Below are 26,601 nucleotides of genomic sequence, written 5' to 3' on the forward strand. Positions count from 1 at the left end.
ACTTCGCATCTCATGAGCAGGCGCAATTACGGTTTGGTGCTGCGAAGTCAATCTACCGTATTATTTCAAATTGTACGAGCTCTTCCAATCTCGGACAGTGGCCTTAAATCACCAAAAAAAAATTTCTCCAACCTTTTTGAATGCAGCACGTAGAACACGTTATAATTGTAGATCCCAATCGAAAAAAAGTCGAATCTAATCCTAAAAAAAAATACTTAAGTACAAAAATACCGTTGAAAATACTAGGAGTGGGGGGGTTTTCCAAATTCAACATGGCCGCCAAATATTTTTATTTTTGGAAATGAAGTTCCTATGTTTTCTCTTTCCAAAACTATGTTATAGGGAAGTGATTGTTGAAGAAATTTTCAAGTTATGACAGTTTGAGTGAGGCAAGAATTGTCAAAAATCGAGGGGTCCTTAAAAATGTTTTGATTATAACTACCGAGGGGCCCATTAATTTGACCAACCGAATGCTGTTTATCTACTTCCTCGACAGGAACTTTCAAATGAGCATAAATTTAAACATGTTGAAAGACGAAATGTATATAGTGGGCCGGTCTCAGCGAGTATTGCTCATATTAGAAATGAAGAAAAGATGATGTAGCCATCACACAAGCATAAAATTTGATAAAAATAAGTGAAAAGTTCGTTACTCTATTAGATCCTTCATTCATTATAGTAAACAAGAAACAATATAACATGGAAGGGATCCTCCATAAACCACGCAGACACGAACATTTTGAAAACCGCCATTATTTTTGTGTTTTTTATACTTTTAATCCCGGGGTGTGCATTCAGATCGACTTTTTTTTTGTTGAACAGTGTAATTACTAAGCAAACATATTAGCTTGAAACTAAATTGTAAATTATATAGGCTTAGTATGTTCTAACTTCGGGTTGGTAGAACATTCAACAGGCAAAATATGAGAAGAATCTTCAAACCCTCCGCGGGCCGCACAAAATGAGGTCGCGATATTAGGCCGGATACGGCCCGCGGGCCGTACGTTTGGCAGCTTTGGCTTAGAGTCTCTCGCTGGCACTTGGACGATGATCAGCCATCCCTGACATGGGAAACAGACGCTGCTGTGAACATGGAGTACATTCTCTACATCACTGACAGCATACTACCAAAGTTCCCATCGGGGATGATTTCCCGATATTACCTAAGTAGCTCGTATCCCTAATTCTAGCAGATATATGTAGATGGGAGTTGTTGGACAGGAGGCTAAGGTCAAAGAGTTCTATTTTATTTCTTCAGGTACGTGAAGTACCAACGGTATGTCCAGCATTTACCAACCTTTATGCAAAATTAAACTTTTTGAAAATTTAAATAGTTTAAAATTATCTTAAGTTACCTTTAAGTTGGAAAGTGTAGATGTGGAGGGTAAAATTTCAGTGATGCAAACGAAATGTTACTCATTATTGCAAATAACTGCAAGAAGGTTCAATTACGCCCCTTTGATCAATTTTACCTCTGATTACGGGTAACAGCCTTTGCTAACATGCTAACACAGTTTCGAACGTTTGTTTATATTCAATTATCCAAAAACTCAAGGTCAGTTATTTGAGTAATGCAACTGTGGTCCACAATGCGCTGCTCAATTGTCTAGTCACATGTCACGCTAGAAAACACACCGAAACTGCTATGCTGGCTTTAATGGTCCGTGGGGTACATACCAACTGCATAGACTCCCTTTCGAAACAACCATAATCACACAGGAACCTGTCAAAAAGCATAAAATGCTGTGCGCTACGCATCGAGCTGCATGCTACCTATGCAATTGCAATAAAATTAAATAATGAGCAGCAAACCGCCCAAAGGGTACCGTGAGCGAGCACACGGCACCAAATAAAAGCAGTACTTATGGCCTCTGCCTACAATGCAGGGGTACCGTATAACGGGTCGTCTTCGATAATGTGGGTAACTTTCATAGTGCGGGACCCACAGCTTGCGAAACGAACTAACATATTTCTATTCCTCAATTAGGCTGATACAAATATTAATTTTGTTTTATGCCCGAGACCACTTGGAAGGTACCAGGGGGGGATAAAAATAAATAAGGAACAAAAAAATAAAAAACACTTCATCTTCTTCTTCTTCTCCCTAACATTACGTCCTTACTGGGACAGAGCCTATTTCTCAGCTCAGTGTTCTTATGAGCACTTCCACAGTTATTAACTAAGGAGCTTTTTTGCCAAAGTTGCCATTTTCGCGCTAGAGTCCACTCGGCTAAGGAAGGCTCTTGATTCTGATGGAATTATTGGAAAGTTTTTAAAGTTATCCTTGATTGTTTTTTATTATAATAATAGTGATCTGAAACATGTATCCAACCGGACACGCTTGATTTGGATTCCGTCACTCGCCCATAAAGGAGCAAGCAACAAATTCAACGGATCAAACACTACTCTAAAACATAAATCTGTAAGACTGAATACAGAAAAAAAATATTCAGACATTTCCTCACAAGACTATCAAAGTTGCCCCGTTCTACGGTAGTCATTTAATGAAAATAAACTGAAAAATGGGCCTCTGCTTAGGAAAACCTCGCTCACCCCACTTACCTGACTCGAAAAGAAAACCCCAGCAGGAAAGTGCCACCTCGCAAATATTTCACGCTGCAGTTTTCCGCCGACCGTCTAGCTGGCTGGCGAATTTTTGCGTGATCACAAATTCCGTTGAAGTAGTCAGACGATGATCGCCCTCCTGTGGGTCGTGCTTTCGATAACGATTGCGGTTCTAGTCCAACGGCAGTGGCAAAAGAAAGTGAAGTTCGCGGGTGCTATTCCTCGAGCGAAACCGTATTATCCCGTGGTAGGAAACCTTCCGTTGGCTCTGGGGAAAACCTCCGATGAATTGTTTAGCTCTTTGTACGACTGCTTCCGGCAGCATGACCGCTTGTTCACGCTGCAGTTTAGTACGATTGTGGCGGTATGTTTGTCCCATCCGGAATTGATACAGCGCGTTTTGAACCATCCTGATTGCCAGGAGAAGCCTGATGTGTATAAAGTGGTGCGATTACCGAAGGGACTGCTCGCTGCTAGATGTAAGGATAACTTACAGAGTTCAGAATCACCGTGAATACAATTAGAATCTTTCCAGACAACACATGGAAGGTGCATCGAAAAATCTTGAACTCGACATTCAACTCAAAAATTCTTCAAAGTTTCTTGACTATTTTCAACAATAGCTCCAGGAGACTGATTGAGCGATTGGATCACCACGCAGACAGAGGCAAAAGTTGCAACATTCTAGAGTACATTTCGGAGTGTACTTTGGAAATGATTTGCAGGACTTCGTTGGGTGGGAGAGCACTCGAGCGAGATGGACGACAAGATTTCATCGAAAATCTGGAAGTGTAAGTATTTGTAAGGAAATAATGCATGGAAAATGACGAAGTTGTTTCGAGTACAAACAATACAAGCTGCTTTGTAGCAGACAATTTTCGTCTAATGTTTAATACTAAAGCGTTAAAGGTATCTTTCCGCGTGAATCTGCTTTCTGGACATTACATTCATTACATCTCATTTCCCGTAGCCAGGGTCGGATTTACAAATGTGGGGGCCCCGGGGCCAGAGTCTTGTGGAGGCATATTTTCCCAGAAAACAATGTTGATGCTAGTACGGGAAACTAATGCATGACCATCCAGTGTCTATTTATAACGTATTCTTGAAGCTTGCCACATTGTGTTCATTGTTCTGCTGTTAGTTTGCTGTAAAAATCCTGGGCCAAAGGGGTGACTGGTTCTGAATAAGGTTTTAATTACCTGAAGTTAGGTTTGAACTGCTTGACAACCATCAGATGAGAGTGGCAAATACAATTTTTCTCAGCAATATTTACTCCGTACAAATTGTATGAGAGCCAAAAAAAAACGAGCCAATCTTCTCCGAATTATGATATTTTTTAGATAGAAATACCACTTGAAAATAGTATTGGAAAGCTTGAAAACAGTACAATACATAACTCAAAATCGACCAAAATGTCACTTTCACTTATTTTGGGCCCCTCAATAGTAAATCAATTTAACTTATTGAAAACTTTTTGATGTTTATGTTTCCTAAAATTCAAGAAATGTGTTCACCGCAGTGGTCCAACGTTAATTTTTTATTGTCATTATTTTTTGGATTTATGTAAAGGAGTACTAAACAACCCCAGAAATCAACATAAACTGATACTCTTAGATACAAAACAATAGGGCGAATATACTGCACACTACAGCACAGCCTAAAAATCATTTAGATTTCAAAACAACAGATTACACTTTAATTTAAAATTAGAATTTTTAAGTTAAGAAGTCTTTCGATGTCATTCAAAAAGTTGGCACTATTTTATCGTTTCATCAAGAATAAATCTCAGATTTTTTCAAGAAAATTTCTTGTACTTATATGTTTTTAGAATACTTCTTTGGATATAACTGATGAATTTTCAAGGTCCTGCCTCAAAACACTTCATGACATATATCATGAATCCCTTCTTCGGAACCATTGCCTAATTTTTCCAGGATATTTTAATTACATGCGTAGAAGGATTTATCCAAAAGTTCGCTTAGGGACACCTCTGAAAATACCTTTAAGAATTTATTTAAGGTTTTCAGTTAGGATTCGTTCAGAATTACCACCAGCAACTACCCCAGTAATCTAGAGCTAGACCATCCAGATCACTTAAATTCCTCCAAAGACTAATTCAAACACTTCTCAAAGAATAGCTTTCCAAACGATAAAAGCTCCAGAAGCTCCTCTTGAAATTCTCTTAAAAACACTTTCTGAAATAACAACTACCGAAAAGCTAAACATTACATATAATTTGCAATTGGATTAGATGGACAAATTGATGTGAAGATTTGCGAAAAAGTTACACGTCTTCTCAGTGAGAATCGAACTCACGACTCCCCGATCTCTAGTTGGGGCGCGTTAACCACTACGCCATGAGAGGACTCATGAACGCAGAAGTTAACCTGAATTCGATTTCAGCTCAATAATCACGTGGTCCTCTTTCGCAAAGTGCACCTCTTTCGGAAGAATTAGATGCCCATCCAAACACAACGCTTTCTATATATATCCAATGCCTAGCCCGAGAGCGCATTGTTTTTTAGATATAGGAATAGCACACTACACTAGCCAGCAACTGCGCTGGCTGAGGTTTCTATTGTGTGGGCTTCCAATGGGTCGCGACGTTCTCAAACGACCGGTTACGGAACATGAGTCCGTTGCTCGATAAATACTTGTTTTAATTATGAATCGTGGTTTACGGCCAACCAGCCGAGTGGAAGTTTAACAACTACCGAAAAGCTAAACATTACATATAATTTGCAATTGGATTAGATGGACAAATTGATGTGAAGATTTGCGAAAAAGTTACACGTCTTCTCAGTGAGAATCGAACTCACGACTCCCCGATCTCTAGTTGGGGCGCGTTAACCACTACGCCATGAGAGGACTCATGAACGCAGAAGTTAACCTGAATTCGATTTCAGCTCAATAATCACGTGGTCCTCTTTCGCAAAGTGCACCTCTTTCGGAAGAATTAGATGCCCATCCAAACACAACGCTTTCTATATATATCCAATGCCTAGCCCGAGAGCGCATTGTTTTTTAGATATAGGAATAGCACACTACACTAGCCAGCAACTGCGCTGGCTGAGGTTTCTATTGTGTGGGCTTCCAATGGGTCGCGACGTTCTCAAACGACCGCAGTTGCTGGCTAGTGTAGTGTGCTATTCCTATATCTAAAAAACAATGCGCTCTCGGGCTAGGCATTGGATATATATAGAAAGCGTTGTGTTTGGATGGGCATCTAATTCTTCCGAAAGAGGTGCACTTTGCGAAAGAGGACCACGTGATTATTGAGCTGAAATCGAATTCAGGTTAACTTCTGCGTTCATGAGTCCTCTCATGGCGTAGTGGTTAACGCGCCCCAACTAGAGATCGGGGAGTCGTGAGTTCGATTCTCACTGAGAAGACGTGTAACTTTTTCGCAAATCTTCACATCAATTTGTCCATCTAATCCAATTGCAAATTATATGTAATGTTTAGCTTTTCGGTAGTTGTTAAACTTCCACTCGGCTGGTTGGCCGTAAACCACGATTCATAATTAAAACAAGTATTTATCGAGCAACGGACTCATGTTCCGTAACCGGTCGTTTGAGAACGTCGCGACCCATTGGAAGCCCACACAATAGAAACCTCAGCCAGCGCAGTTGCTGGCTAGTGTAGTGTGCTATTCCTATATCTAAAAAACAATGCGCTCTCGGGCTAGGCATTGGATATATATAGAAAGCGTTGTGTTTGGATGGGCATCTAATTCTTCCGAAAGAGGTGCACTTTGCGAAAGAGGACCACGTGATTATTGAGCTGAAATCGAATTCAGGTTAACTTCTGCGTTCATGAGTCCTCTCATGGCGTAGTGGTTAACGCGCCCCAACTAGAGATCGGGGAGTCGTGAGTTCGATTCTCACTGAGAAGACGTGTAACTTTTTCGCAAATCTTCACATCAATTTGTCCATCTAATCCAATTGCAAATTATATGTAATGTTTAGCTTTTCGGTAGTTGTTAAACTTCCACTCGGCTGGTTGGCCGTAAACCACGATTCATAATTAAAACAAGTACTTTCTGAAATGTTGTGTTCCAGTTTCTTTAGGAATCTTTTTTAGAATAGGGTAATGACTGTTTATTTTGTCCTCCAACGCTAACAGTTGGCGCCAGAGGCAAAAAGTACAGGCAACAACCTTTCGAACATTCAGTTTCTTTCACTGGCCGCCGAGTGACGACACTGTTGTTTGTATTTCACCCACTGATCACGCTACTCTGGATTCTCAAATTTCTCAAACTTTCAACACAAGCGCATGGAAGAATGGTAGTTGGAGAACTGTCAAAACGTATGGAAAATGATGAAAAACGTAAATTACTTGCAATTAGGAAACTGGATTAAAAAAGTAGTGATTAGAAATCATGTGTAAAGTGAATACATAACTTTTCGTGTTTAGTTCATCTTCCGTGGTGCTTTCTTTGCTTCAGGATTTCGTTTTTACTACCATTGAAAAAGAGCCATCTATTGCCTTTTCAGTTTTGAAAATCGCCCTATTACTTCAGATAACTTAACGATAACGAAACGACTGAAATGTTTTCTAATGGGATCATGAAAAATCTTGACACTCAGAAAAGTCTTCTGTTTCAGTCAATCTCGAATTTCAAGCTTTAAATAAACATAGCCTTCGAGCTACCGAATAAATTTGACGCCGCCATCCTTCTAAGTATTCGGGTTCTTGAGATATTTGCCAAACAATTGTTTCATGCTCACTGGCGTCACCTGGTGGCCAAATTTGAAATCAACTAACTCGATTAATCATTGCCCTTACACACTTAATTTAGAATGCCGAATCTCGGCTAATTTTAACCGAGATTTGCACAGCCGTGTAGTCGGCAAACAAATTTCCTGAGATCTCAGGATATTAAAGCCAAGTACCAGTTAAACGTGCTCCGTTACTAAGCAACCAGACAATTTGTTATCTCAATCTCAGTTAAAATTGGAAAACCGAGATTCGCACAGCCGAGCTCATGGGAAAAATCTTAGTGTGTACCGTGGTGAATCAAAATCCGGACAGTACCAATATCCGGACACTCTGGTTATATTAGTCAATTAGAGTTAAATTAAATGGCAATATGTTTGGTTTTTATTTACTCCGTTAATAATTAACATATTACTTTACATTTACTTTTAATCTAGTAACCATCGTCAAATAATTAGTAAAAATAAAAACAAATAATTTGTTCGTGTTGAACGTCATTTCGCCGCGGTCTGACTCCAACTCAAGTTTTTACGATCGATGACCGCGCGAACATCGTTTGATTGAAAGAAAAGTTTGTGAACTATATTTTATTGCAAGTTTTAACCATAAGTGTTCAAGAAAAGATATTTCAAAAGATTGGTGACTCCTTTGTGTTTGAATAAGTTAGAAATACATATTTATCGGAGCTTCTAGAGACTGTCCGGGATTACGAGCCAGTGTTTTAAAATCCGGACATCTTCTAAAAGACCCTGGTTTAATTAGTGTAAGTGAGTTTTGTGCAAGAAAAAATAAGAGAAAACTTGAAAAACAGCTATTTGAAGCATTCAAGCAGTATTCAAAATTTAACTCGATGTGAAATAGATAGTGTTAACTTTCATAATAACAGTTCGAGACGCACCGACTACAGTTCAAGCCACACGCTCCTCGGCTCAGGTAATCAAACCACTAATATTACAAACGTGCTATTCTGTTTGACATTATAGGGCAAACACAGACATCAAGCTTTTTAAATATCTATATTTTATTGTGTATTGATATGATGTTCATTAACATTTGAACGAGTATTATGTGCTATTACACAGATGTCCGGATTTAAAAAAAAAAAAAAAAAGTTGTCCGGATTTATGGACAAGACATGCTCAAGTATTTGAATGGTTTTCATGTTGAAATCATGATTTTCACCAAAAAGTTCATCAGTAGCGTGAAGATCTTGAGTGAAACATGATTTGAAACAATATTACATTAAAGGTATTCAAAACAACACCTTGATATTAGCATTTGAACATCTGTGTCGACTTAAGCGTCCGGATATTGATGCACCACGGTAGTTTTTTAAACAATTTTGCCGAAGACGCCATCTTTCTAAGTGGTCATAATTCTGAGATGTCTGTAAAATATAAGCTTTATGCTCATTATTGCCGCTTGGTGGCAAAATCTCGAAACTGTTGGCTAGAAGCTCCTGAACAACTTTGTCGAAAATGCTATCTTTCTAAGTGGTCAGGCTCCTGAGATATTCGCAAAACAAAAATTTCATGCTCACTAGCGCTGCCTGGTGGAAAAATCATGAACTTCTTGGCAAAACAATGGTAGCCTTTGAGCCACTGAACAATTTTGCCGAAGACGCCATCTTACTAAGTGGTCTGACTCCTGAGATGCAAAACAAAAGTTGCATACACACTAGCGCCCCCTGGTTTCGGAATTAACATGAAAAACTAAGGTGTTGTATAAATTACAATGCGCGACTACTAGCGTTACAAAAATTCGCGCGACAACAGAAAGGTTAAGTAAAGGCTACAGATCTATTAGCATAACCAGTGACCTTTCGAAGGATTAGGAACTGATATTTACGGGCTTACATAATTACACGCTACCAGAGTTTGAGTTCAACGACTAATTACAGGCTCATATAGTTAGGCTGTACCATGTTTTGGGTTCAGTGACTATTAAAGGTTATCCAAACCTTTCTTTCTTTATGTACAGGCATTCGAATCTACAAGCGTAACTAGTAATCTCTCAAAGGTTCATGAACAATAACTATACGTACCCAAATATGCTCATAAATGAATATTTCGAAATGTTCTGTGTAGTAACGGTTGTTATACAAAAATCTTTTTTAGTAATTACCTAAAGATCTACGATCATAATCTGTAATCTTTCAAGGGATTAAGAACGTGGTTGACATCTGTACAGGATTATATAATCATACTCTACCAAGATTAGAATTCAACTACTGTTTAAAGTTACCCAAGAACTACCTGGGATCTACCGATCTACAAGCGTAACGAATGACCTTTCAGATTCTTGCAACTGCATGAGCATAAGCATGATTGACCACCCGCAAATGCTACTCCGTTACTGCAAGAACAGCTGTACTTACACAGGGAACCAATAGACACTACTCGGGATCAGTAGCATCCTTAATGTGTAAGTACTGGTGCTCTTATTATTATAACAAACAATAACGGCGCCGGCTGCGTCCGAATGCAGGTCAATTTGGGGATGGGAGGGAAATGTTGACGTGTTACTTGCTTTATGGAAGCTGAGGAGTCCTCTGCACTTCCACAAGTAAACACTGGGAGTTTGGATATGGGGAAGGTTTCGATAAAGGATTCGTTTTGGTAAACGATAAATATTTAATTTCAAATGAATGCACCTAACCGGATTCACGATATTACTGATAAAAACATTGAACGCCGTACAAGTGTTCGTCGCTCGCCCTACAAGAGCAAGCGACAAGATCAAAGGATCAAACACTACTAACGCGATCCGATACTATTCCACCGTGCTACGCGAACGACGCGCGACATGTTTGATTCTGCCCTCATCGCCCGCCCCCACAGGAGCAAGCGTCAAGGTCGAAGGATCAAACATAAACAGAACTAATCGATCGCGGCACTATTTCACTCTACTCGACCGACGCGCGACATGTTTGATCCTGGGCCCCACCGCCCGCCCCCACAGGAGCAAGCTTCAAGGTTGAAGGATCAAACAGAACTCTGACCTTTCAGATTCTTGCAACTAAGGATAAAATCCACAAAGGTTCGCATGGTCAGGTTTATCAAACTTTGAGTTCAGCGACTAGTGAAGGTTATCCTCAAACTCCTTTCACTTCAGATTTTAAGATCCATAAGCGTAACTAATAATTTCTTAACCTTATTCATTAATATCAGACACGTTACAAATTACGCCTGAAGGCCTTTACTCAAAGGAGTTCAATGATTACCAGAAAATGTTAAACTTGTTTCACCATAGTTGTATGAACCCACATGAGTGTAAAATTTGTTGATTTATCTTCAAGAGATTAACTACTTTTGCTGATCTGTTGACCTAGGCTCAAAAGGGTTTTTGAAAAGCCCTAGATGTTGGATTCCAAACTTAACAGTGTTTGTTTGTTTGTTCAAAGAAGTTCAATGATTACCGGAAATTATTTAACTTGATTTATGATAATTGTATAAGTGAAAACCTTGTTGATTTATAGTCAAAAGATTACTGGTTAATAGGGTGCGGCTTATTTTTCGAAAGTTCTCAGAAACCACAAAAATAGGCAAACCTCAAATTTTAAGCCAAAAATACTAAAATTTAGAGGTGATGTAAGCGACTTGAAAGTGAAATTTCAGAGTAATGAAATATAACCTTCAGTAAAGTCTGCATAAACATGTTGTTTTCTAACCAATTTTGAAGCTCTTAGCACCACTCTCTTCAAAATTAAATTTTACAAAAAAAAAATCTTTGTTTGCTTTCATGAATACTTAACCGATTCCAAATCTTTTTACATGCTTTGAAGCTAATAAGGTAGTTTTCCAATTGCGGGTGCCACAAACTAATTCAAAAAATAGTTTTGACTTAGTTATTTTACAAAAACTGCCCGAAAACATGAATTTTAAACGGAAAATACCATACAGTCGAAGCTCGTTATAACGACAACTTTTAAAGAGACAAAAGCTCTCTATAGCAACTTTTTTCGGTCCCTTGAAAAATATTTTCATGTTATAACTGTTCTCTATAATGACATTTCTCTATTACGACGGTCCCTTGCGATGTCGTTATAACAAGCTTCGACTGTATTTTCCAAATTTTTAGCAGTCATACGCTAATATTTGAGCTTAAACCTGATTTTCTCATTTCTCGATTACTTTTTCAAATCGACGTAAGTAACTTCCATACGGTTTTGAGAAAATTAATTCAGAACAATCACAACCTGTCTTCTAAAATTGTTTTAAAATGATTCACCTTTTTAACATTTTTTCGACGTGTACATTGCTCAAATTTTGCATACAATGAGCTCGCGTTCAAAAACTATGGAATTCCTTTTATTTCATACAAGAATATTATGACACAATGATAAGCCGTTTCATTCAGTTACTTGCGACGTTTTTCTACCAGTGTAAAATCGACTCAAGTAGTGTTTTGTTTTGATTCGTGGTTAAGTCACTTTGTCTCTCCATACAGCGGGGCGACGAAAGTAGTGGTTAGGTTGCGAAAGTTGAAAATCTTACTTTCGTCGTTTTGTAAATTGGAAATTAAACGTTCTAAAAGTGAAAAATCGAGTTGGTTCAGAGCGAAACGTGTAGAATTTTGTCTGCGAAACACGTAGGATCGATAAAGTAAGTTTGTATACTTTTTTGACTTGAGTCTATATGAATAAGTTTTCGAGATTTGTTAAACCTTCAAGAAGGTCTTGGGGGCGTTTTATTTAAATTTTATAACAAACATATTTTTGATTTTTTCAAAAAATGTGTACACTATTCAACTTGTAGTTATAAATAGATGCTTAACATAAGGTAAACAGTAAAAATGTAATTTCCAGCGAAAAGAAATCAACAGTTCTGATAAATATGATGTTTTAAACTAAGTCAAAACTGTTTTTTTTCGTTATATTTGTTGTATATACAGTTTGAGAACAATTAAATTGTTTGTAAAACTAAAATCCACCACTGTGTAACATTAAAAAAGCACTTATCCTTACGTTACATAAATCAAATAAATAAAATAAATAAATAAATTAGCTTCAAAAGCATGTAATAAGATCAGGAATTGGATTAGTATTCATGAAGTTATGGTAAAACAAAGATTTTTTATGTAAAAGGTGGAAAAATTTAGATGAAATTACTTTTAACTAAGGGGCCGTCCACAAATGACGTAGCATTTTTTCACTGATTTTTTACACCCCCCTCCCCCCTCGTAGCATTTCATCACAAATGCTGATACCCCCCTTGTAAAATACGTAGCATATCAAGCACCCCCCCCCCCTAGTTTTTTAATTTGTTTTCCTCTGCGATTGGGCTAAAACGAAACATTAAAATCCAGAAATTCAATGTTTGATATTAAAAACTGACTGAAACGTCAAACGCTCAAGAATAATTTGAAAAACAGTTCAAACTAACTTGTTTCCTGTTTAAGTTACATAATTTTGGTTCGCAGTTTAAATTTAAATTGGTTAAATGTAGGTTGAATTTGATTTGTAGTACTTTTGCTATCGTTAAAACCTAAAACAAGTTTGAATTGATAAATCTAACAGCAATGAGTAACGGTTCAAAGTATTTTAAAATATATTAAAGGGAAGTTTTGTTATATTAGAGGATTTTTTTAACTTTTCGTGATTAAGAAACAGATTTCAGTGAATATGATCAACAAAATACCTTAATTTGTTAAGGATCTCCGTAATTATTCGCTAAATTCAAATCCATTCAGCAAACAGTAGCTAGATAGTGAAAAATAACATATGTAATATTTGAAATTAGCGATTTTTATACAATCATCTTTATTAGTATTTCAGCTATACTTCATCATCGTCTTTTACACTGAAATATTGAAGACAAATAAGTTGAAGTACACCATCTTTATTGGGAGCACTTGTAAAGAATACTGGAATAAATTTGTAATGAATACCCTAAAAGAAAATAAAATGCACGAAAATCCTGAAATTATTGGTAAATAAGGATTCTGGTAGTCCTGGGAAGATTATCCAGATTATTATTATCCAGGCTGTTCCATCAAGAACATTGATATATCGAAACGAATTGATGAGTTGACTGAGTAGAGATCTCCTGTTACATTGAACGCACTTAAATATCTTGTTTTACTATAATAACGTTAATATTTACCTAAATGAGCATATATTCCTATATTCTTTTGAGAGAATAAAGCTCCAACAAAAAATGTAAATTAAAGTAAAACAGTTTATTTTATGTCTTGTTAATAAAGGGAAAAACAATATCTTCCAAGTCACTTAAGCATTTTTTTTTCCTAACTTATTATACTTTCTATTTGTTAATTCATAAATAAAATAGTTTGGACACAAATACAATATAAAATTCACATAACTATTTAAAGCTTTATAAAATCTGTTCAATTGTCAGAAAAATTAAAAATTTCTTAGAAATTTTTGAATTTTGTGATATTGATGTTTTGAAGCTGAATCATCATTTTTAAGTAAAGTTTAAAAATTCAAACAACATAGTTTGATATAAAACTGTTTTGTCTTTTTTTTATTCTTTGTAACGAAATTATTCAAAATGCTACGTCCACAAGTTGGGACCCCTCCCTCCCCCTCGTCACACATCGTCACAAATTCGAGAAGCCCCCCTCCCCCCTAAAATGCTACGTCATTTATGGACGATCCCTAAGACTAGTTTTTAGACAAATTTGATATTCTACAAACTTTTCATAATCTTAGCATCATTCTAAAAGCTTCTAAATTGATTAGAAAATAACAAAGTTATGATGACTTCACTTCACGTTCAACTCTAAATCCTAATATTTTTGGCCCAAAATTTGCCTTTAAATTCAGAAGAGCACACGAAGTTTTGGCTTTTGAGAACTTTCAAAAAAATAGCCGCACTCTACAGGTTTTCTTTGTTGATCGGAAGACCTAGGTTCAACGGAGTTTTTGGATATTTCAAGAAAGCTCTAGCTCTCTTTCAACTTGATAGATTGTGTTTGTTTGAGTTTGCTTGGATATTAAACTAATTCATAAACCTTCAAAAGTTCTCTGGTTATGCGGGTAGATATGAACGAACTCACACCAACACCACTATTTCTTCCTGCAACCATACACTTCCTCGTTGACTCCCTCTTCAGAGGCACCTTCGTCCTCCACTGACCTGCGATTGATTCCAATGAGGTCGATATTGTCCGCAAAGCTAAGCAGTGACCGTAGTAGTGCCAATTCTCTGCACGCTAGATCTCCAAATAGCACTGTAGAACAGTAAATTCGAAAGTGCGTTTCCCTGCTTCAATCTGAGACGAGGTTGACACCTCGTCTGAAATCCGAACATCGAATTCGATTATCTGCCACAGCTCATTTTTTTGCACTGAATGGTACACCGCCTTGAAACTAATAACCAGGTAGTGAGTCTGCCGATTATACTCACTAATTGCATCGAAGATCATTCGCAAGGTAAACATCTAGTCCGTTGTCGAGCGATTCTCGCGCAAACCAGCTTAGTATTCGCCGACGAAGGACTCCTCTAGCGGCCTCAGTATGTTGAAAAGGATGCGTACCAGTATTTGGTACGCCGGATTCAGCAGGGCGATTCACCTGTAATTGACGCACACCAGTATGTGCCCTTTCTTGTAGGTAGATTGGACGTAGCATGCCATCCAACCGGCCAGTGGGCATTTATTCGATCTTCCTTACTTTCAGAAGTATCGGTGGATCGACTGGTAAAGCTGTTCACTACCGCTATAGACGATTCACAGCTTGAATATTATCATAATCTTCTTGAGAATTTTCTAGGAAGGGAAGATTTCAAAATTAAGTAAATTATTTTCCAGGATTTCCAAATCATCCTCCTCTTCCCTCTATCATGCCCTCCATTACTCCGAAGGAAATTTTAGAGGTGGTTCTACAAGGAGACAATTGAGTTATTCAAGGCAGATTGTCAGATGAATCATGCATTAAACGTCACAGCAATGAAATCTCGACATTTTTCGTCGCTCTCGCTGTAAATGCATCGTGTCGATTTGGACGAACCTTAATTGTGGGAGTGCTTGACGGAACACTAAACTGAGAAACATTCAATGCACACATTGGGTCGTAGCACCAGAAAGAAGAAGAGTTTTTGATTCATCCTGCTTTCTTTCCTGAGATGAACTTGAACTACGATAGGAAAGGCTTTCAGTAAAAAGACATTGGATCAAATTTACTAAATATTATGTTGCGTCAATACAATTAAAGAGAATATGTTGAATCAATCAGATTATACCAGAAGTTAATAGCGATTGATTTGTGTTAACAATTATTGATTCGTTTATCAATTACCATCCATTTTGCAATCCCCCACAGAGCCCTGACTGCGCTCGGCAAGCGAATCCTCAGCTTTCCGCTGCATAACGATTTCATCTACCAGTTCACAACGCTGTATCGCGATGAGATGAAAGCCATCAGCACGTGTCATCAGTTTACGGATAAGGTATGAAAGTTTTGTCCCCGAACACATTAAGCAATTTGCATTCATAATGACTTGTTCTTTTCTTCGGTGCCAACGCCGTTATTTTTCGAGGGAAGATTATCGCCGAAAAGCACGTCGAATTCAAGTCCCTCTTTGATGAGAGAGAAAAATCGAAGGAAAGGGAAACGCTTCAGGAGAACGACGACGAGTCGGAAAGTTACAAAAGACCGCAAATCTTCATAGATCAACTGATGAAGATGCCCTTGATGATGAAGGATGCTTATAGCTTCAGTGACCAAGATATTTCCGATCACGTTTACACAATGATTGTGGCGGTTTGTGGATGAAGCCTTGACTTATCTTGATTTATGTAAATTAGAACGACAATTTTGTTTTTCTTTTAGGGAAATGAAACATCAGCTACCCAATTGGCGCACACCTGTCTGCTTCTAGCCATGAATCCTGAAGTTCAAGAGAAAGCTTATCAAGAAGTTAAAGAGGTTGTGGTATCGTCGGATGTGTTCATTGACATGGATACGCTGAAACAGCTGGTTTACGTAGAAGCGGTGCTGAAGGAAGCGATGAGACTGATTCCGGTAGCTCCACTGATTGCTAGGGAGAACATTCGCGATATTGAGCTGGACGGGCATCTAATTCCGAAGGGAACTGTCCTGCTTATGAACATGTATGCGCTGCATCGTCGAAATGACGTCTGGGGATCTGACTTTGAACGGTTTTATCCGGAGCGTTTTCTCGGAGAAACGGCGAAACGTAGACATCCGTATGCGCATCTTCCCTTCAGTGGAGGACCACGGGGTTGCATCGGTTATCGGTACGCTATGATGAGCTTGAAAATTTTGCTCGCTTTGATTTTGAAGAATTTTGAACTCAGCACCGACTTGAAGTACAACGATATTAAATATCATTATCAGATTTCTCTGAATTTAGCGATTCCACATGCCGTCAGTTTAAAACGTAGGTTGTAGAATAAAAAAATAAAGATATAGTAGTTGAATTACCTTATTTTTACTTAATATATTTACAAATCGACTACAGTTGTTCCTAAAATATATCACATCCATTGTCTTCAATCGGAAGGTCTCTTCAGGTTGTGCTCTGTGACACATCGTACCAATTGGTACGCCTTTTGACACGGACTTCCAACTACAAAAAAGCTTATTCATTTACCAAAGCTATTAAGTACATTCCATTCACACTTACCCATTTGCTCCATGCACTCGTCAATAGTTTGCTCACTGTCTACCCAACCAATCTCGACGGCCCTTTCACCGATGACGTTCTCCATTTCGTCATAGATCCCGCTCTTGTGTAGGAAACAACGGAGGAAGCACTGCAAATAACTCAAAACCGTTTTTCAAGCTTCAACACAGTTAATCTTTTTCATTCTTTCAACCATACCAAAGGTGTTTTGTCCGACTCTTCGGGGAAACGTCCGGTTTGGTTTAGTGTCTCCAAGTATTCCATCGTCGTTATGAATGAATCGTTGCATTCCACGTAGATGGACTCGATGCTGTAATCTGGAGTTGACGAAACTTCGGAAACCTGGCTATCCGATAGGTCATCGTCGGAATCGTCACAAGCTATTGCACAACTAGTTGATGCTGTGATAACTATGCATATCAAGAGAAATGATAGGATGTTTGTAGATTGCATTGTGTTCTTAGAGTGACTGTGATTGCTACTATCAGTGCTACATTTTATAGTGCATCAAGATGCGTGATACAATCAATTATCTTATTTACTATATCATGGGGCATATTGGACAATTATCCTTGAATTCTCCTCACTCAACGATTGATAACATTATACTGAATTCTCTAGCGGTAGATCTCTATTTTGCAGCCATCATCTCGATTCCAATAGGGGCCTTCCATAGCCGAGTCGAGTGGTTAGAGTCCGAGTGGTTAGACTACAAAGCAAAGTCATGCTGAAGGTGTCTGAGTTCGATTCCCTGTCGGTCCAGGGTCTTTTCGTAATGGACATTTACTTGACTTCCCTGGGCATTAGACCTGTTCAAATTCGAAAAAATATCTGGAAATCTACCGGTCAAGCAGTATTCCGAATTATCATGCTAAGAACAATGTCTGGTCAAATTTTCAGCTCATTTGATAAAGATTTCAATATGCTTCAAGTTGAAAATGTGTTTTTGAGCTTATATCAAGGTTTGAAAAATCATAACTAGCATTTGGAAAATCAAAACCACTTGCTATTAACACTACTTGAAAGCTAATTCTATTCTGTTTAAGTTTGTCGAACACGCTAATAAGATCAAATTGAGTTTTAACATTGTTTGATCGAGATTTGTTCTCCGAAATCACAGTTTTTTGAATATATATGGTACAAAAACACACATTGGCATTATTTTTTCAGACCATATTCAACGGGAATAGAACATTGTAAAGCTATGAATTCATTAACCATTAACAGCTTACATGTTATCTAAGGCAATAAATTACAAAAATTGCCCAACGAGCGAGCACTGCATCGCAACCTGATGATAGTTAAATCACGCATGACACATGTACCGACGAATGAATGAATTGAACACGTTAGCATTGCTTTTTCTTTCCGATTGATGATTGTTTTGATCGCACTTCATTGACGATTCAGAACGATTTGAAAACAATCATCATCATCGACTTAGAAAAAGCAGTGCTAACGTGTTCATTTCATACATTCCTCAAAGCTCACGATGGTGCTCTTTACTCCCCCACAGCGGATTCACATATGTGCTTCCTTATTAACTATTTTTTACAATTTATTTTCATAAGATAACTTGTAACTTTCAACGGGATTGAGTTATAGATATGTGTAGTCATCATGTTCTAGAAATTAAAAATCCGAAATTTTCATACAGGTATGTTTTTTAGAGAGAACACTTCCTAAAAATAGTGATTTTCAAGAACCTCGAAGCACAAACCTCAAGCAAACTATGTGAAAACTTGCTCCAATCGTAAAATCGTGTTCGACAAAAGTTCGTAGAGTTGAATCAACTATTGTGTAGAGGTATTTCCAATAATTTTTGGTGTTCCGTTCGGTAGTTATGATTTTTTGTAGCTTGATATTAGCCCAAAAATACATAATTGATTTGAAGCACACCTAATTTTTCTCCAAATTGATTGAAATTTTGACCAGAAGTTCATTTTAACATGAAAAATCTAAATATTGGTTGACTGGTTGATTTCCCGACATTTTTGAAAATATGAATAGGTCTACTGGGCATAGAGTATCAGCGTACCTGCCACACGATATACGAATGCGAAAATGGCAACTTTGGCAAAGAAAGGTCTCAGTGCTCATAAGTACACTAAGCTGAGAAGCCCTAAGGAATTTTGCTATTGTAAGGTTTTGAAGTTCACATGTGCACGACGTATCAAATGTACAGATTGAAATTGAAATTGCAAAAGGATACCATGTACTCCGTTGAGGATCGAACCCACGATACCCAATTCGTATTTTTCGTAATAGGAGCTGCTTTCACTATATATGTGTGTCACATTCGACATAACAAGCGATATCAAACTATTCTTGTTGTTTATGATCCGATCTGTCTGAATTATATGCAAACTTATGATTTATGCAAATGTCATCGTGTCAGATGCCATTCAATTGACAGTTGTTTGTGTTTCTTGATGTTCAATCTACCGCTCGTGCTGTGTGTGAAAGAAAGCGTTAGCGAATGAATGCAGGAAAATAAAATGACTACTGACCGTGGCAACGAAATAAAGTGTCGAATGTTTACAGCACTGGTCCCAAGCACATGGTTTCATCATTTCGCACTCTTTCGGATGTTTGACATGTACAATGTACATTCGACACATACAGTATTGGACAAAACATTTGCAACTTTTTCGATTTTCCATACAAAATGATCAACATTGATAAACTATATCTCAGTTATTTATGATCCGATTTGAATGAAATTTTCACAGAGTATCAGACATAACTTGAACTTTAACATATATTTTTGAGTGATTTTTCCAATTACAAGTTGAAAAGCAGTAACGGTTATACTAAAGTGAATTTTTTGACGATTTTTCATAATTGACATAACTTAACATATTGAAGGAATAGCTTCACCGTATATTCAGCAAAGTTGTAGATTTTGACGAGATTAATAAGTTTGCTGAATACAGTTTTTGTGTAAAGCTATCAGATTTTGAGATAAAAAGTTTTGAATTTTTCGTCGAAAATTACACTTTAGTCAAATCGTTATTACTTATAAACTCGTGATTGGAAAAATTATTCAAAAATATATGTTAAAATTCAAGTTACATCTGATGTTCTGTAAAAGTTTCATTCGAATCGGTCCATAAATAACTGAGATCTTACTTGCCAAAGTTGGTCATTTTGTATGGAAAATCGAAAAAGTTGCAAATGTTTTGTCCAATACTGTACATTGTCGTGTACATCAAAGCGAGAGAGATCTTGTTTTTAGACATCGGGATCGTGACTACGCTACCTACCGATCAATTACCGACCGATCAGGAAACTCAGTGCGTGGTCGTCGTCTGACGAGATGGGAATATGAATCAAAACGGTACTCAAAAACTACTTATAAGCGGTTTCATCACCACCGCTTAGGCCTTAAACCTGGTTTAATCGTATGGGTAAACGTGGTTTACGGCTTAAGCGAAGGTGAAGAAATCGGCCCTTATAGATTTTATTTTATTTATTAATTCTAAAATTCTTTTATTAGTATCATTAAAAATATTATATCGGTTACTTATATCCAGTGATGGAAATTGTTGAACATGTCTACTGAACCAGAACAAAACAAAACAAAATGCTTGGGAGCATCAGATTGCTGCTTTACTCGCATCTGTCGTGCTCGCGAGTAAATGAAGTTAAAGTGATTCGTGAATGTGTTCGGAGGTAAAAAGTGATTTCTCCTCTAAGATTTCTGTTTTTAAGGGTTTTTGTCTACGAACTGGTAGCTCACAGTCGTGTTGATGGATATACAATAGATTTATCTGTCAAAATCGTAATAAATCAAACCCTGTTAGGTTACTTGCGAGTAAATGTTCGTAAGCTTTGTGCTTTTTCTTCTGGTATGTTCCCCCGAACAGGCGGGTGCGTATTTACTCACACCAAGCCTTGGTTGGTTTACACTCGTGAGGTGCTTTGTTATCTTCTTCTTCTTCTTCTTTCTGGCGTTACGTCCCTACTAGGACAGAGCCTGCTTCTCAGCTTAGTGTTCTTATGAGCACTTCCACAGTTATTAACTGAGAGCTTACTATGCCAATGACCATTTTTTGCATGTGTATATCGTGTGGCAGGTACGAAGATACTCTATGCCCTGGGAAGTCGAGAAAATTTCCAACCCGAAAAGATCCTCGACCGGTGGGATTCGAACCCACAACCCTCAGCTTGGTCTTGCTGAATAGTTGCGCGTTTACCGCTACGGCTATCTGGGCCCCAATACAGGTGCTTTGTTATAAGAAGTTTAAAAATAAATACCTGTAGGTCTCATAATGTTTACCTTGTAAAAATCTTATTTTCTAGCTTTGAGAAAATCTGAGATGGCATAATATTTTTGTTTGCTCACTTATTACCATTTATAACTTTATATTATTCAAAGTTGTTGATAACACAATGGATGTTGTTTTCAAAAACTACTTGAGCGATCATTTTGATTTCTATTTAAATGATTATAATATTTCTCAATGATTCTGAAAGTGTTCCGTTATACCAATCCGCAGCAAAAGTGGCCGGTATTAAAAACCCTACCACATACACATTGAAAAAAATACAGGTGCACTATTTAACGACTAACTGTTGAAAAATATCTTCAACAATTTCTGGACAAAATCTAGAAATAATTTGACGATAAATTCTTGTAGGAATATTTGGAAGAATTCACCCAGGAAATCACGAAAATCCACGGAAGGAATTCATTAGGGATTTGCTTTAAAGAAGCTTCCTGAAGGCATCATTGCATGCATGAGGACTCATAGATACTTACTTTGCAGAAGTTTTATTGAAATTCTCGGAGAAATTCCTGAACACATACCATGAGAAATTCCAGGAAACACCTTGTGAGCATTACCGTAAGTACTATTCAAGGATGAATCCCACTGAGATAGAGTCTGTCTGTCAGATTAGTGTTAATTGAGAATTCCTGGTGGAGTTCCTGTAGAAATCCCTGAAGGAATTCCTGGAGGAATCCCTAAAGGAATTCCTTGAGCAATCCCTAAAGGAATTCCTTGAGCAATCCCTAAAGGAATTCCTTGAGCAATCCCTAAAGGAATTCCTGGAGGAATCCCTGAAGGAATTCCTGTAAAAATCTCTGAAGAAATTCCTGGAGGAATCTCTGGAGGAATCCATGCAGGAATTCCTGGAGGAATTTCTGGGGGAATTCCTGGAGGTATCCCTGGAAGAATGCCTGGAGGCATTCCTGGATGAATTCCTGGAGGAATTCTTAGAGGAATCCCTGGATGAATTCCTAGAGGAATCCCTGGAAGAATTCCTAAAGGAATCCCTGGAAGAATTCCTAAAGAAGTCCCTGAAAGAATTCCTAAAGGAATCTCTGGAAGAATTCCTTAAGGAATCCCTGGAAGAATTCCTGGAGAAATCCCTGAAGGAATCTCTGGAGGAATCCCTGAAGGAATTCCTGTAGAAATCCCTGAAGGAATTCCTGGAGGAATCCCTGAAGGAATTCTTCGAGGAATCCCTAAAGGAATTCCTTGAGCAATCCCTAAAGGAATTCCTTGAGGAATCCCTGAAGAAATTCCTGTAGAAATCTCTGAAGGAATTCCTGGAGGAATCCCTGAAGGAATTCCTGAAGGAATCCCTAAAGGAATTCCTGGAGGAATCTCTGAAGGAATTCCTGGAGGAATCCCTGAAGGAATTCCTGGAGGAATCCCTGGAGGAATTCCTGGAGGAATCCCTGGAGGAATCCCTGGATGAATTCCTGGAGGAATCCCTTAAAGAATTCCTAGAGGAATCCCTGGATGAATTCCTAGAGGAATCCCTGGAAGAATTCCTAAAGGAATCCCTGGAGGAATCCCTGAAGGAATCCCTGAAGGAATCCATGAAGGAATCCCTGGAGGAATCCCTGTCGGAATTCCTAGAGGAATCCCTGAAGGAATCCCTGGAGGAATCCCTGAAGGAATCCCTGGAGGAATCCCTGAAGGAATCCCTGGAGGAATCCCTGAAGGAATCCCTGGAGGAATCCCTGAAGGAATCCCTGGAGGAATCCCTGAAGGAATCCCTGGAGGAATCCCTGAAGGAATCCCTGGAGGAATCCCTGAAGGAATCCCTGGAGGAATCCCTGAAGGAATCCCTGGAGGAATCCCTGAAGGAATCCCTGGAGGAATCCCTGAAGGAATCCCTGGAGGAATCCCTGAAGGAATCCCTGGAGGAATCCCTGAAGGAATCCCTGGAGGAATCCCTGAAGGAATCCCTGGAGGAATCCCTGAAGGAATCCCTGGAGGAATCCCTGAAGAAATCCCTGGAGGAATCCCTGCAGGAATCCCTAGAAGAATTCCTTAAGGAATCCCTGGAGGAATCCCTGTAGGAATTCCTGGAGGAATCCCTGTCGGAATTCCTGGAGGAATCCCTGTCGGAATTCCTGGAGGAATCCCTGTCCGAATTCCTGGAGGAATCCCTGTCGGAATTCCTGGAGGAATCCCTGTCGGAATTCCTGGAGGAATCCCTGTCGGAATTCCTGGAGGAATCCCTGTCGGAATTCCTGGAGGAATCCCTGTCGGAATTCCTGGAGGAATCCCTGTCGGAATTCCTGGAGGAATCCCTAAAGGAATTCCTTGAGCAATCCCTAAAGGAATTCCTTGAGGAATCCCTGAAGAATTCCTGTAGAAATCTCTGAAGGAATTCCTGGAGGAATCCCTGAAGGAATTCCTGGAGGAATCCCTAAAGGAATTCCTGGAGGAATCTCTGAAGGAATTCCTGGAGGAATCCCTGAAGGAATTCCTGGGAATCCTGGATGGGAATCCCTGGAGGAATTCCTGGAGGAATCCCTGGAGGAATTCCTGGAGGAATCCCTGGAGGAATTCCTGGAGGAATCCCTGGAATGAATTCCTGGAGGAATCCCTTAAAGAATTCCTAGAGGAATCCTGGATGAATTCCTAGAGGAATCCCTGGAAGAATTCCTAAAGGAATCCCTGGAGGAGTCCCTGAAGGAATCCCTGAAGGAATCCATGAAGGAATCCCTGGAGGAATCCCTGTCGGAATTCCTAGAGGAATCCCTGAAGGAATTCCCTGGAGGAATCCCTGAAGGAATCCCTGGAGGAATCCCTGAAGGAATCCCTGGAGGAATCCCTGAAGGAATCCCTGGAGGAATCCCTGAAGGAATCCCTGGAGGAATCCCTGAAGGAATCCCTGGAGGAATCCCTGAAGGAATCCCTGGAGGAATCCCTGAAGGAATCCCTGGAGGAATCCCTGAAGGAATCCCTGGAGGAATCCCTGAAGGAATCCCTGGAGGAATCCCTGAAGGAATCCCTGGAGGAATCCTGGGAATCCTGGAGGAATCCCTGCAGGAATCCTGGATCCTAGGAATTGGAGGAATCCCTGTAGGAATTCCTGGAGGAATCCCTGTCGGAATTCCTGGAGGAATCCCTGTCGGAATTCCTGGAGGAATCCCTGTCGGAATTCCTGGAGGAATCCCTGTCGGAATTCCTGGAGGAATCCCTGTCGGAATTCCTGGAGGAATCCCTGTCGGAATTCCTGGAGGAATCCCTGTCGGAATTCCTGGAGGAATCCCTGTCGGAATTCCTGGAGGAATCCCTGTCGAATTCCTGGAGGAATCCCTGTCGGAATTCCTGGAGGAATCCCTGTCGGAATTCCTGGAGGAATCCCTGTCGGAATTCCTGGAGGAATCCCTGTCGGAATTCCTGGAGGAATCCCTGTCGGAATTCCTGGAGGAATCCCTGTCGGAATTCCTGGAGGAATCCCTGTCGGAATTCCTGGAGGAATCCCTGTCGGAATTCCTGGAGGAATCCCTGTCGGAATTCCTGGAGGAATCCCTGTCGGAATTCCTGGAGGAATCCCTGTCGGAATTCCTGGAGGAATCCTGTCGGAATTCCTGGAGGAATCCCTGTCGGAATTCCTGGAGGAATCCCTGTAGGAATTCCTGGAGGAATCCCTGTCGGTATTTCTGGAGGAATCCCTGTCGGAATTCCTGGAGGAATCCCTGTCGGAATTCCTGGAGGAATCCTTGTCGGAATTCGTGGTGGAATCCCTGTCGGATTTCCTGGAGGAATCCCTGTCGGAATTCCTGGAGGAATCCCTGTCGGAATTCCTGGAGGAATCCCTGTCGGAATTCCTGGAGGAATCCCTGTCGGAATTCCTGGAGGAATCCCTGTTGGACTTCTTGGAGGAATCCCTGTCGGAATTCCTGGAGGAATCCCTGTCGGAATTCCTGGAGGAATCCCTGTCGGAATTCCTGGAGGAATCCCTGAAAGAATCCCTGAGGGAATCCCTGAAGGAATTCCTGGAGGAATCCCTGAGGGAATCCCTGAAGGAATTCCTGGAGGAATCCCTGAAGGAATACCTGGAGGAATTCATGGAAGAATCCCTGGAGTAACTCTTGGAATGATCTCTGGAGGACTCCCTGGGGAAATTCTAGGAGGAATTTCTGGAGCATTTCCTTAAGGAGTCTTGTAAAGAATTTTTAGAGGAATCCCTGGAGGGGTCGCTAAGGGAATCCCTGGAGTAATTAGTAGAGGAATCACTTGAAGAATTTCTCGAGGAATCCTAATAGAAATTTGGAATCTCTGCAAGAATTTCTGACGGAACCCTTAAATAAACTCTTGGAGGAACTCCTAGAGGAATACCTGGAGGTACCCTTGAAGAAATCCTTCAACTAACATCTCCAATATATTTTCAATAAAATAGTGGAAGGATCTTTCGAAAAAAAGCTCTTTAAATATGATGAATGACAGCTGGAAACTAGCTCAGTATTATCATAAAATATCATAATCATACAGAATTGGATCACTAAATAATTCAGATTACGAAACGCATTCTCCAGCTGGTTTTCACCTTCGCCGTTCCAAGCTAACCGCATGGGGACCAGCAAGGTTCAGCGATAGCTGGTAATGGATCCTTAAATCCCGATACTTCAGTTGGGTGCTGATTTCGAAATTCTTCAAAATCAACGCCAGCATAATCTTCAGTGTCATCATAGCATACCGAAGTCCAATGCAGCCCCGAGGACCTCCGCTAAACGGGATGAATGCGTACGGATGTCGTCGTTTGGAGTCTTCTCCGAGGAATCGTTCCGGGACGAACTGTTCGGCGTCCGAACCCCAGATGTCCGGACGGCGGTGCAGTGAGTACGGTTTCATCAGCAGCGGGGTGTTTTTGGGGATTATGTGGCCATCGAGAACGATGTCTTGAAGATTTTTTCGGGATATCAGTGATCCAACTGGCAGTAGTCGCATCGATTCTTTCAAAACTGCTTCTATGTAGACGAGTTTCCGAAGGATATCTGCGTCAATGTACGAGTTCTCAGTTTCTATGAACTGCTGAACTTCCTGATATGCTTTTTGTTGAATGGCTGGGTTCATAGCCAGCAGCAGACAAGTGTGTGCCATTTGAGTGGCTGATGTTTCGTTGCCCTGTGAAAGTCCAATTACAAACAGAAATTATATGTAAGTGTTACAATACAAACTTGTACAGGGTGATTACTATTTCCTGTCAGTAAAATAAGTAATCATAGAAAAACGATGGTTGTATGAATTTTAATTACCAGTGCATATCCAGTTTTGGACATCTATAACATTTGTCTTCACTGTACATAGATAACATATTGATGTTTTTTACCTTAATTTCCAGACAAATGCGTTCTTTTAGAAGCATTACAGTTAAAACGCACGTTATTCGAAAGCATATATTTTAACCAAAAAAGACATATTTTTTTCGCTAAAATTTTCCATATTCA

At 39.3% G+C, this 26,601-nt stretch overlaps 3 protein-coding genes across 3 annotated transcripts; 1 reads left to right on the forward strand and 2 right to left on the reverse strand.

Moving 5' to 3' along the window:
• The first annotated feature begins 2,249 nt into the window (after positions 1-2,249).
• On the forward strand, positions 2,250-16,740 carry LOC5567035 (cytochrome P450 4c21). Its single transcript, XM_001651384.3, has 5 exons — positions 2,250-3,044; positions 3,101-3,356; positions 15,572-15,698; positions 15,794-16,012; positions 16,082-16,740. Exons 1-5 carry the CDS (start codon positions 2,693-2,695, stop codon positions 16,661-16,663), a joined length of 1,536 nt encoding a protein of 511 aa, XP_001651434.2. The 5' UTR covers positions 2,250-2,692; the 3' UTR covers positions 16,664-16,740.
• On the reverse strand, positions 16,682-17,371 carry LOC110678184 (general odorant-binding protein 84a-like). The gene is made up of 3 exons (XM_021850807.1): positions 17,097-17,371; positions 16,899-17,028; positions 16,682-16,841 (listed from the first exon to the last, which is right to left on the reverse strand). The coding sequence occupies exons 1-3, from the start codon at positions 17,349-17,351 to the stop codon at positions 16,765-16,767; spliced, it is 462 nt and encodes a 153-aa protein (XP_021706499.1). The 5' UTR covers positions 17,352-17,371; the 3' UTR covers positions 16,682-16,764.
• Positions 17,372-25,696: 8,325 nt separating this feature from the next.
• LOC5567034 (probable cytochrome P450 313a1) lies at positions 25,697-26,273 on the reverse strand. Its single transcript, XM_021850713.1, has one exon. The coding sequence runs from the start codon at positions 26,252-26,254 to the stop codon at positions 25,697-25,699; it is 558 nt and encodes a 185-aa protein (XP_021706405.1). The 5' UTR covers positions 26,255-26,273.
• Positions 26,274-26,601: the final 328 nt, after the last annotated feature.

This window comes from Aedes aegypti, chromosome 3 (assembly GCF_002204515.2).
Source record: "Aedes aegypti strain LVP_AGWG chromosome 3, AaegL5.0 Primary Assembly, whole genome shotgun sequence".
Classification (NCBI taxonomy): Eukaryota; Metazoa; Arthropoda; class Insecta; order Diptera; family Culicidae; genus Aedes; species Aedes aegypti.

What these genes read in the sequence shown, in the direction of transcription:
- LOC5567035 (XM_001651384.3), top strand. Translation starts at nt 2,693, where the DNA reads ATGATCGCCCTCCTGTGGGTCGTGCTTTCGATAACGATTGCGGTTCTA. An exon ending in TTCATCGAAAATCTGGAAGT is followed by an intron (nt 3,357 to 15,571) that starts GTAAGTATTTGT and finishes AATCCCCCACAG; the next exon opens with AGCCCTGACTGCGCTCGGCA. An exon ending in GTCATCAGTTTACGGATAAG is followed by an intron (nt 15,699 to 15,793) that starts GTATGAAAGTTT and finishes TTTCGAGGGAAG; the next exon opens with ATTATCGCCGAAAAGCACGT.
- LOC110678184 (XM_021850807.1), bottom strand. Translation starts at nt 17,351, where the DNA reads ATGCAATCTACAAACATCCTATCATTTCTCTTGATATGCATAGTTATC. An exon ending in AGTCGGACAAAACACCTTTG is followed by an intron (nt 17,029 to 17,096) that starts GTATGGTTGAAA and finishes AGTTATTTGCAG; the next exon opens with TGCTTCCTCCGTTGTTTCCT. An exon ending in CGAGTGCATGGAGCAAATGG is followed by an intron (nt 16,842 to 16,898) that starts GTAAGTGTGAAT and finishes GCTTTTTTGTAG; the next exon opens with TTGGAAGTCCGTGTCAAAAG.
- LOC5567034 (XM_021850713.1), bottom strand. Translation starts at nt 26,254, where the DNA reads ATGGCACACACTTGTCTGCTGCTGGCTATGAACCCAGCCATTCAACAA.